The 12552-nt window shown below is 35.7% G+C and overlaps 1 protein-coding gene across 3 annotated transcripts in view; it reads left to right on the forward strand.

Moving 5' to 3' along the window:
- The window catches only part of PCCA (propionyl-CoA carboxylase subunit alpha), a 458728-nt gene that overhangs the window by 59456 nt on the left and 386720 nt on the right, over nt 1-12552 (forward strand). For all 3 annotated transcript variants that reach the window (XM_045821758.1, XM_045821760.1, XM_045821759.1), the window contains exon 5: nt 11117-11230. In XM_045821758.1, the coding sequence (XP_045677714.1) occupies nt 11117-11230 (114 nt within the window). The remainder of the gene's footprint in view (nt 1-11116; nt 11231-12552) is intronic.

Here is a 12552-nt window from a genome sequence, read left to right on the forward strand (position 1 = left end):
GATTGCTGTTCTATAGTGTAGTTGTAATTTTCATGTGGTTGTGCGAGGAGGTGAGCCATGCCTACCTATGCCTCCATCTTGACTGGAAGTCAGGCCAATCCTTTGCAAAGGATGTTGATGGGCTCTGGTTCTTGGTATTTTGTTGCTCTGCCATCTTCTAAGGCATAAGTGGGCCATCCTTTTCTATAATCACCTAGATAAAAGACATTTTAGGTTTTGTGGATCATATAATCACTGTCACAATTTCCCAAATCTGCCATTGTGGTACAAAAGAAGCCAAAGACAATAAGGAAATAAAGAGGTATAGTGTGTTCCTTATATAAAACTTTATTTATATAAACAGATTTTGGGCTGGTTTTGTCCTTAACTGTATATTACTGTCCTCTGGACTAAGGAGTTGAGTTAGTTTGCATTTAGTTGTTACAACACCTGTGTTCCAGATCAAGGGAAAGAACATGGCTAAAGTTCAGAGAAATATTCTTGTGTTTAATTTGTAGATGATCTGGAAGTTGTACATTTCACTTTCTCATCCAATGACTTCACCTTAGTAATTGGTAAGAGAGTTTGATAAATCTGGTGTTTAGCAGGGTAGTCATGTGCCATTGTAGTAGTGGAAGAAAGATTTTTGTGTGTAGTTGCAATTTACCACAGTGGTACAATATCTGAAAAATTTAAACTCTTTCAGAACAGAGAGACATAAACTGATGTGTTAGTTTTAGTCTTTTAATCTATGCTCAAGGCCCAGTTAGTTCCTTTTTTTAGGAATTGACACGCTAGGGATGGACTTTTAAAGGTACTTACACCTTTTCATATTCTAGTCAAGACCAAATTCTTTTTTTTTCTTTTAATCATTGTTCAAGTACAGTTTTCTCCCTTTTACTTCCATCCTGGCCCACCCACCCAGACCTCCCCACTTCCCTCCCATTACCACCCTCCCCCTAGTTTTTGTACATGTGTCCTTTAAATTTGTTCCTGTAAACCCTACCCATTCTCCCCTGAAATTCCCTCTTCTCTCCCCTCTGAAGACCAAATTCTTAAGTAAGTGGTTTTCATTGATGCAATTAGTAGTTTTCTGTTTAGTACTATGGATAGTGTATATAGATGCTTATTAGTGAAATTAGTGCTATTTAAGATACTTCGATTGGCTAAAATGTATCAGAAACCTTTCACCATTGCATGAATAAGATATAAGGATCTTGTGAGGCATTTGTGTTGAGCAATGGTGCCCTATAATTGAATTTGTTATTTTTGGTATTCAGCAATTGGAGAGGAGGATTTCTGATTGCCTTAGAGCAACTCTAAGGATATCAGAATCCTGCCTTTGAGATATTATGCCTCCTTTGAATGACTATTTCATGCAAGATGGTAATCAGACAAAACTTGGGACTGTATGTACCATATGGAACAGGTTATATGAGCTTTTTTTTGCTGTCTTGTTGAGAAATGTTTGCTTAGTTTTGTCTGTATGTGTGGAGGAATTTGGACTGAGAATTGTTTTTACTGTAACTTTTTTTTGGAAGATATAGGGTAAGGGAGTAGCTAACCCTCACCATCTTAAACTTCTTTGTTACCCACTATCATCTCTGAAAAGAATTTAAGTATTATGCATGACCAAAGTGGCCTAAGTTTGTTTGTTCATTTTTTTGTTTAAAACAATTTTTTATTGTGGTAATAATACTCAACATGACATCTATCCTTTTCATAAATTTTAAGTGTACGACATTATTGTTGACTATAGGTACAGTGTTGTACAACACATCTCTAGTGCTTATTCATCTTACTTAACTGAGAGTTTATGCCTGTTGATTAATAACTCCTCATTTACTCCTCCTCCTAGCCACTGGTAACCAGCATTCCAGTTTTTGATATCATAAATTTGATTATTTTAGATACTTCATATAAGTGGAATCATGCAGTATTTTAATTTCTGTGTCTACTTATTTCACTTAGTATAGTGTCCTCAAGGTCCATCCATGTTGTCATATACTGCAGAATTTCTTTCTTTTTAATACCTGCATAGTATTTCATTGCATATATATAGCACACTTTCTTTATCTATTCATCTCTTTTTATCCTAAAGATTTTATTTATTTATTTAAGACAGAGGGGAAGAGAGGGAGAGAGACATCAGTGTGTGGTTGCCTCTCTCACACCCACTACTGGGGACCTGATCTGGCCTGCAACCCAGGCATGTTCCCTGACTGGGAATAGAACCAGTAACCCTTTGATTTGCAGGCTGGCACTCAATCCACTGAGCCACACCAGCCAGGGCTATCTATTCATCTCTTGATGGACATTTGTTTCCACATATTAGTAAATCTGGGAATGCTGATATCTCCTTGAGATCTTATTTTGGATATGTCCAGAAGTGGGATTGTTGGAACACATGGCAATTCTATTTTTAACTTTTTGAGGATCTTCCATTCTGTTTCCCAAAGAGGGTATACCATTTTGTTGGCCTAAGTTCTTTTATAACAAAAGGAACCATTTAAGAACATTAACACTGACAGTCTTACTAGATTTCTCCTAAAAATTTCCTTTCCCATGCTCCCAATGATTTTCTGTTTTTACACTGCCAATTACTCTTTCTGTTAGAAGGAGATCTTATCTGTTGCTTCACAGATAAAATATTAAGTTGGCCAAAAAATTGTTACTTTTTTTCTGTACGATGGCTCTATTAGCACTTAGTTGTCTTTAACTTCACTCAAAACAATTTTATTAGATTGTCTTGCAATAGCTGTCATATCAGTATGAATTTAAAAAAATATCAAAATTGGTGAATTTTTGTGCAGTCATTTTAATATTGGAGATGGAAGAATATATGCATAATTTTTGGTGTATTATGCTTTATTACTTCAAGAAAGGTGAAAATGCAACTGAAACACAAAGATAAAGATTTGTGCTGTGTCCTGTGACTGATCGAATGTGTTAAAAATGATTTGCAAAGTCTGTTGGTACTATTGACATTTCGGCCAAGTAATTTGCTGTGGGCTATCTTACGCATGGGAAGATGTTTAGTGGCATCTCAGGCTTCTACCCACTAGAAGCCAATAGCAGGAGGTAGCTAATATACTCAAAATGTCCTGATCAATAAATTTATTGGTGAAAATGAAAAATGTCTTTTATTTTATGGAAAAAATATAGCAGACTTTTTGGTCAACCTGATAGAAACTGCCAAAGGACAGAACCTTTAATTTCTTCCACCAGATACATACTACCTGCATTTATATCTAGTCTTGGCATCCTTTTGCAGTTGTGGCTTGAGAATTTCTATAGAGAAGAGCTTCTGGGCCACACAGTGATTGGGGAATAGAGCCTCTAGAAGCTTGTCTTGGACTGCATAGCAAGCATTCTGTCTATCTGTCTGTCTTCTGTCTTTCCTGATTTTCTTTTCTTTTTTCCTTCTTTCTGTCTCTTCTTTCTCTTTTTTTCTTTTTAAATCCTGGTTTGCTTCTATTTATTGTATTTTGTGGGAGAAAATGAGTTCTTTCCCCTTATCCTGCCCTATCCTTTGCCTTCCCATACCACTTAGCTTTGCCGCTGCTTAACAGAAACCTTATACTGTGAATTATGTCACCTTGCAGGTGTTTTTAGCTTCTTCCACTCCCTAGATTCTCTCCAAAATGCATTTGTTCAAGATTTTCCTAGGCTAAAAGAGCTGTTAAACTTTTTCTCAGCTATCATCACCTCTTCCAACTTTTACAAGTAACCATATAAACTTCCCCTGCCCTCCCTGCACACCACCTCTGTCCCCACACCTGACCCTGGCCAACACACACCTTTATCCCTGTTTCTCCTATCCATTTCATTGTATCTCTACACACTGACATTGCTTTTGCTCTCATCATACTTGATATATCCTCTCCCTTTCATCCCTTTCATCTTTCCCTTGATGCTTTTACCACAGGTCAGTAGAATGAGAGTATGGTTCTATTCATGTTGCTTTTCATTCATTTGTTTATAGTACCCTCATGAATGCATTTCTGCCAAATAGAGGCTACATAAAACTTTGTTTTTGTTCTAGAATTGATTCAGGATTGGTTCCCTTTTGTGATGTAAAGATTAGATTGTAGAAAATGCATTGGGAGTTTTCCAAATAACAAAACCTTGTTTTCTTTTTTTCTGTAGTTTTAAATTTTTGGTTTTACCACTTTGACAATTACATAATTATAGCACAGGAAAAATAGTCAAGTCACTAATTCTGCCATCAAAAAATAATCATGCATAAATATGTCATGGTGCTAAACATTTAGTTTTACAAAGTGAAATAAAAATGAATGTATTATTTACTGACATAAACAGAATCATAATTTTCTAGGAATCAAATTGCCTATCTAGAAACAATGTGCCAGAATATTAGTCTCTTGACATTTGTATAAGTCTTTGGAGACTTTTAGGCACTTTGTATAAAATAGAGAGAAGGGTTCGTTTTCTTTTTTTCTTTTCAGAAATAGGATTTCAACTGGTTGTTTGAAAATTAACTCTTTCTGTTCCCCAAAGTAAGATTGATGGAATTGGCATTCCTTTCTTTATTTAACTTTTCAGTTTTTAAGAGTAATTTTTGTTGGTAATGTTAGAGAATTTGGCTAGGTTTGGTGAATACTGAAGTCTGGTCAGATTATTTGAGGAACTGCTGTTCTCAGGCAAGGAGCACATTTAACTTTACTGTGTCATCCTCCCAGTGCTCTCCCCATTGTCTGCATTGAAGGGTATCACAAGGAAAATTCAAATATTCATGCTCATGGTAAATAGTGCCCAAGTGATTACAGATCTTGTTGAAGTGATAGGTGTCAAGAAATCTCCCAGCATGAAAAAAACTTCAGAGTTGCCTATCTTCCCTTTTTCTGTCTGTACCAGTTTAGAAGGTATTTAAAAGCTTTCACACAAATCTGGTCTAACCTACTTTTTAACACTAAGTAGGATTGAATCTGTTTGATAAGGATAGGAACCAAGCACATTGTCTCTTCAGCATACTTTAGGCATCTAATGGATTAATGTGAAATTTCCACAAATTGCAAAGTTTTAAAATTTGCAGTTTAAAAATTTACAATTTTTAATCTTTTACATTCAAGCATTTAAATTAAATTTTAAGACATCAATAAGGATGATAATTTTTTTCTGGCCCTGTAATTTGTAAAACACACTCTGATATAAGTGGTATTCTTCTCTTTAAAGAATAAAAATTTTCCAGATATAAAAGTAAACATGTAAGGAAGAAACTAATAATTTTTAAAAACCTCTATTGGAAAAGCTTGTGTAGATTGACTGCTTTACTTCAAATCATAGTACTTAAAACTTTATTTCTTTCTGAAAGTGTAGCCAGCAATATCCTAGTCAATTGATTAGTTTACTTTAGTGTAAACTTTTCATGATTGTTATGTGTATACCATTATAGTGTATAAAAAGAAATTTATAGTTTTCAAGATGTGGAAATTTTTTAAACTTGAATACCTCTAGTCAATTTAGTCAAGTGAGTCAGTAATTTTTACAAAAAGCATCTGTGGTGCTTGAATAGTTTGCTTTGTATTATTAAGGTAAAGAAATCACCTCACACTTTACTATAACAATAACAGCAAAATTGAAATTTTCAAAACCTTCTAAGCCATTCTTTTATAGTCGACTTAGTCATATCTCCTTGGGTAGTGAGGCAGCGGAGGAGTCTAGTTTTTTCTCTCAAATGATTTTGTCCAGCATTTTTGCTAGTACTGACCCTGGTCTAGACTGTGGGATTGTTGTGCTGCTAATATACTTTTATATGCTAAAGTAAGGTTTGTTTTTGAGAGATAGAAAAAAGGAAACCAACCAACCTTTAGAAATAGCATGTGTTTTTCCTTTCTTTGTAAAGTCCATAAGCAGTCTTGACCTGCTTTTGATGTTTAATTTATTTGAATGTTTATTTGACCAATATCAGTCATCTAAAATATGTTAGGCTTTGAGCTACATTATTAGTATGATTACAAAGAGTTTGTGATAACATAGGAAAAAATGTCTATTATGATATTAAAAAATAAAAGGATACAAATTTGTATATGTAATATATATGGTTACAAAAGTATATTTAGAGAAAATACTGGAAATAAGTCAAAATACAATTAGGATTCTCCTTTTTACTTTTTGATGCATATTTATTATAGCAATTTTGGACATATAAATATACACATGTATGCATGTATATATCTTTTAATTTTTCCCCCAGACAACCCTCAATTCCCATATGTACTGATAAGATTGGAAAATATTTAATTTTGTGTAGTTAGACTTGTACCACACAATGCACAAAAGCTTTTTAGTTTGATGTAACCCCATTTGTTTATTTTTTCCTTTGTTTCCTTTGTGCAACAAGATAATCAGAAAAATATTGCTGTGAGAAATGTCTGAGATTTTACTGCTTATGTTTACTTATATGAGTTTTATGATCAGGTCTTACACTTAAGTCTTTAATCCATTTTGAATTTATTCTTTTTAAATTTTTTAATTTTTATTATTATTTTTATTTACTTTCAGAGAGGGGAAGGGAGGGAGAAAGAGGGAGAGAAACACCAATATGTGGTTGAGTGTTACGCTCCCCATGCTGGGGACCTGGCCTGCAACCCAGGCATGTGATCTAGACTGGGAATTGAACCAGCAACCCTTTGGTTCTCAAGCTGGTGCTCAATCCACTGAGCCACACCAGCCAGAGCCATTTTGAGTTTATTCTTGTGTATGGTGTAAGGAGGTGGTCTATTTTCATTTTTCTGCATGTATCCGTCCAGTTTTCTCAACACCATTTATTGAATAGACTATCCTTACCTCATTGCTACCTTTGTCAATTATTAATTGACCATAGAGGTGTGGGTTTATTTCTAGACTCTCTATTCTGTTCTAGTGATTTATATGTCTGTTTTTATATCAATAATATGCTGGTTTTATTACTGTGGCCTTGTAGTATAGTTTGATATCAGGTAGTACAATTCCTCCAACTTTGTTCTTTCTCAAGATCCCTGGGACTATTTAGAGTCTTTTTTGGTTCATGTAAATTTTTGAAATATTTGTTCTCATTCTGCAAAAAATGCCATTGGTATCTTGATAGGAATTGCATTGAATCTATAGATTGCTTTGGGTAGTATGGATGTTTTAATCATGTTAGTTCTTCCTATCCATGAACATGGTATATGCTTCCAGTTATTGCTATAAAATATCAATTTCTTTCTTCAGTGTCATAATTTTCCATGTATAGGAATATTTTACACCCTTGGTTAAATTTATTACAGGGTATTTTATTATTTTTGATGCAATTGTAAATGGGATTGTTTTCTTAGTTTATCTAATATTTATTATTGGTGTGTAGAAATGCAACTGATTTCTGAATATTTATTTTGTATCCTGTAACTTTACTGAATTAATTGATCAGTTCTAGTAGTTTTTTGGGGGATCTTTAGGGTCCTCTATATATGGTATCCTGCTTTCTTTTTTAAAAATGATTGTTTAATACTCAGTTTCTTTTTTATAGGAAAAAACCCAAAACCAGTTACAGCAACAAAATTGCTAATTAATAATAGGATCTGAACTGCACACAGGGTAGTAGAGGAGTGGGTGTTGTGATCTGTGGGAAGGAGAACAATATGAAGTTGAGAATAAGCAAGGATAATCACAAGGAGAACCTTGCTTTGAATGTGGAAATATTTAGGATCCCTTTGTGAGCATGCTTCCTTTGTTTGAAGTGGATATTCTTAAAGAAATTGATGAGTATATTCATTTGAATATTTTATATTAAAATATTGATCTGTAAATTCCTCAGATAGCATTTCTTTAACATTTAATATATAACATAATGTTTTACTTAATTGGAAAATATATATTGAATTGATAAAGAGAAATCTGAGCTTTCTAAAGACAACATTCTTGGTTTACTTTTTTTATAGACCTCTTTTAAAACAAAGTATATCTTTAAAAATTATTTCACAACTGAAGCAATACATGAAAGTATTTGCCACCTTAGACTTTTGGTGGGGGTTGTAGGGTGGGTCACAAATGTCCAGGTGTATGTATGTATTCCCGTGTTTATATCTGCCTTGTGAAATAAATTGAAACTGATTGGGAGTTCCTTAAACTGGAAAATTGTTAGGAAAAACCATTTCAAAACTATATTAATGGGGAGACTTCCGGCCAAGATGGAGGTATAGGTAGACACACTATGCCTCCTTGCACAACCAAGATAGGGACAACAACAATTTAGAAACAGAATAACAACCAGAACTGAAAAGAAATTGAACTGTATGGAAGTCAGACAACCAAGGAATGAAAATAGGCGTGTTCATCCAGACTGGTAGGAGGGGTGAAGTCAGGCAGCTGGGCGGAGAGGGGTCCTGGCACAAAGAGCATTGGGACCAGGTGTGTAAGGCATCCTGGGCATGCAAGACCACAGCGGGTTGACTCTGGGTGTGCAGACAGTGGCTGGCAAACCCTGGGTGCGGGATGGCAATAGGCAGACCCAGTGAGGCAGCGATTGTGAAGCAAGGCACTGCATGCAAGGCGGCTGGTGGACCAAGAAGTACCAGGGTCCCAGGACCAGGAAATAGAGCCTCTGGGAACTGATTGAAAATACCTATGGGGGTTGAGGTGCAGGGAGAGACTCTCAGCCTCACTGGAGAGTTCGTTAGAGACTCACAGGGTCCTAGAATGTGCACAAGCCCACCCATATGGGAATTAGCACCAGAAAGGCCCAGTTTGCTTGGGGAAAGTGGTGAAAGGGACTGAAGTCTGATGGAGAGCAGAGAAAGTGCAATTGTTCCCTCTCGGACCCTGCCCCCATATACAAATCACAACCCAGCAACTGGGTTGCCCCACCCTTGTGAACACCTAAGGCTCCAGCCCTCACTACATAACAGGTGCGAAAAGACCAAAAAAAAAAAATGGCCCAAACGGAAAAACAGGTCAAAGCCCCGGAGCAAATACAACTAAGCAACCGAGAGATAGCCAACCTGTCAGATGTACAGTTCAAAGCACTAGTGATCAGGATGCTCACAGAATTGGTTGAATTTGGTTGCAAATCAGATGAAAAAAATGAAGGCTATGCTAAGTGAAATGAAGGAAAATGCACAGGAACCAATATTGGTGTGAAGGAAACTGGGACTCAAATCAATGGGGTGGACCAAAAGGAAGAAAAAAACATACAATCAGAAAAGAATGAAGAGACAATAATTCAAAAAAATGAGGAGAGGCTTAGGAACCTCCAGGACATCTTAAACATTCCAACATCCAAATTATAGGGGTACCAGAAGGAAAAGAGGAAGAGCAATATGTGGAAAAGTTATTTGAACAAATAATAAAGGAGAATTTCCCAATTCTGGCAAAGGAAATAGATTTCCAGGAAGTCCAGGAAGCTCAGAGAGTCCCAAAGAAGTTGGACCCAAGGAGGAACACACCAAGGCACATCATAATTACATTACCCAAGATGAAAGATAAAGAGAGAATCTTTTTTTAAATTAATTTATTTATGTTTAGAGAGGGAAGGGATGGAGATAGAGAGATAGAGAGAGAGAAACATCAATGTGCAGTTGCTGGGGGTCATGGCCTGCAACCCAGGCATGTACCCTGACTGGGAATCGAACCTGCGACACTTTGGTTTGCAACCCACGCTCAATCCACTGAGCTACGCCAGCCAGGGCTAAGAGAGAATCTTAAAAGCAGCAAGAGATAAGGAGATAGTAACCTACAAAGGAGTTCCCATCAGACTGTCATCTGATTTTTCAAAAGAGACCTTGCAGGCAAGAAGGGGCTGGAAAAAAGTATTCCAAGTCATCAAAGGCAAGGACCTACATCCAAGATTGCTCTATCCAGCAAAGCTCTCATTTAGAATGGAAGGGCAGATAAAATGCTTCTCAGATAAGGTCAAGTTAAAGGAGTTCATCATCACCAAGTCCTTATTATATGAAATGTTAAAGGGATTTATCTAAGGAAAAGAAGATAAAATACATGTATAGTAAAATTGACAGCAAAGTCACAATTATTAACAACCACACAAAAAGAAAAACAAAAACAAACTAAGCAAACTACTAGAATAGGAACAGAACCATAGAAATGGTGATCACATGGAGGGTTAGCAACAGGGTTGTGGGAGGAAGAGAGTGGGGGGAAAAGGTACAGAGAATAAGTAGTATAGATGGTAGGTAGAAAACCTACCAAGAATAGTGTGGGAAATGTAGAAGCTAAAGAGCTTATGACACATGGACATGAACTAAAGTGGGGAATGTGGGTGGGAGAGGGTATGCAGGGTGGAGGGGAATAAGGGGGGGTAATGTGACAACTGTAATAGCATAACCAATAAAATATATTTAAAAAACAAAAAACAAAAATATATGAATGACTTCATATTTGTAAAAGAATAGATTTCTTTTAGGAGTAAACAGCTTATTCTTTTCGGTATTGAGTGTGTGGCCTGTATTAAGCAAAAATAGAGTTAAACCATGGTAGAGTGAGTAGTATTGAAAAATGGAGCAAATATTCTTGAGGTTTTAGTAGATTTAGCACACTAATGCACATATCAGTTGTTTCAGGAATAAAGGTAAAATGGATGAGGATTAAATGTGAGTATTTAAATGATTCCCAAGATTTTCTGATTCGTGAGTGGTGATACTGAACTCTTTAATCCTGGGCTTTAATTGTGCCTGGTGCTGACCCAATGCTGTGCAGGGACACTCAGTTCTTCCCTTCATTCAGTATGTCTAATTATTCCTACTTCCTGGGGAGCTTGTTTAGAATTGGGCATGAGTACTTGTTTTTAAAATATTGAGCTACCTACCTACATTAACAGGGTAGTTTTGATATAAGATATATATATAATGGAACCAAATCAGAGGCCAAAGTTATTTGCTGTGATTTCACTTAATCAAATTGGTGGGGAATATTTTGGAAAACATTTGGTTATACAGTGGACCAGGCTTGTAATAATTGTAATCATGGTTAAATATAGTTCCTGAACTTATTTGTTCCATTGTTACTTTTTAGTGCATATTCAAAAAGAGATCTGATTACATAAATGGTAGTGAAACAATCATTGCAATGTTGTGTATACTTGCAGATGATGTTAGTTTCTTTTGCTGGGAGCATCTGTTAATGCAGAGATGTGTCTTTTCAGGTTCATGTGAAAATGGCGGATGAGGCTGTCTGTGTTGGCCCAGCTCCCACCAGTAAGAGCTACCTCAACATGGATGCCATCATGGAAGCCATTAAGAAAACCAGGGCCCAAGCTGTGAGTCTGAATGAATCTGTCTACTGCAGCTGTTTTGTATATAGTGAGCAGAAAGCTAGAATTTGTATCTTAAAAAAAAATAAGAAAGAATGATTGAAAATGCTTTTGCAGTTAGTTCATGTCACATGAGTTAAATGTGGCTGAATTTGCTACTGGAAATCAAAGGCTTTGTGGCATCTGGCAGTGTTGGTTGCTGATCCTGCAGGTGGCTGCTGGATTCAGCTTTCACACCAGGGAGCGGTTTCAGTTCATTTCCAAATTTGCTAGGAAAAAAAAATCCCAATTAGTTTTGAGTATTAACCCTTTCATTATAGGAAGAGCATTAAACAACATTCTGTATTATAAACAGGATCCAAAAGGCCCATATTTAAATTCTATTTTAATCATTTAAAAATTATGTGTACCTAGTATACTTCCAGAAATATCAACATTGTTTTTCAAAATGACTTTAGTTTGATCATGTCAGTAGGATATATGTAACTTACATGGAGAAATCAGTAATTCTCCACACGTCCCCAATTCTGTTTGAATGAAGTGGAATCCAAGGAAAAGACTGGTTTCTGACATCAGGAATAGTGTTTTGTTGTTGCTGTTGTGTGTGTGTTTTAATATCAGAGAATTGATTATATATAATGTTAAAACTGTGCAGAGCTATCTCTAAAATTGAATGGCAGCAGCCAACACCAGCAAGTAACCTGGAGTGCTTCAATTAGTGTTCACATTTCTTTGGAAAGAAATGGATTTATAAATAAGAAGCTGAATTCATGAATTCATATTATGGATGTTTACAGTTTATTAGCAGAGTTAATGAAGGTAAAACTCTTTTAACTATAGCTGGTCAGAATGCGATTTTGATGTTTAGTTGAATGTTTATGTAAAATGAAATTGGTGGAGTAAAACTCTTATCCTGTGCTGCAGTAGTTTAGATTATTCTGTACCATTTTTATAAAGCTTGGTCCAGCATTTAAAAATCTTGATGTATAATTACTTCTAGATTATGATACTAGCCTCTTCAGAAATTTGACTTTTCTCATAGTAGAATTGTTTTACCAGAAATCTATTCAGTATTTATTTAATTCAGTAAATTTATGTTTGGCCCATGTGGTAGAAGCAAAAATCACTTAATTAGAACAGGATGATAGAGTTTAGAGTATAGCAGTGTGGCTTGCATAGACAGCATAGCATAAAGAGGTTATGAATGGAGAAATGGGGTGAGGAGGGAAAGAAAGTAGATATCAGAAGAAAAGAGCATTCAGAGTACAAAAAATAGTATAAGCTGAACTTTAATTTCAGTTAGATTTAACAGAAACTGCCCTGTGGAT

The sequence above is a fragment of the Phyllostomus hastatus genome, unplaced genomic scaffold (assembly GCF_019186645.2).
Source record: "Phyllostomus hastatus isolate PE091 unplaced genomic scaffold, TTU_PhHast_1.1 phas_scaffold_46, whole genome shotgun sequence".
NCBI classification, from domain to species: Eukaryota; Metazoa; Chordata; class Mammalia; order Chiroptera; family Phyllostomidae; genus Phyllostomus; species Phyllostomus hastatus.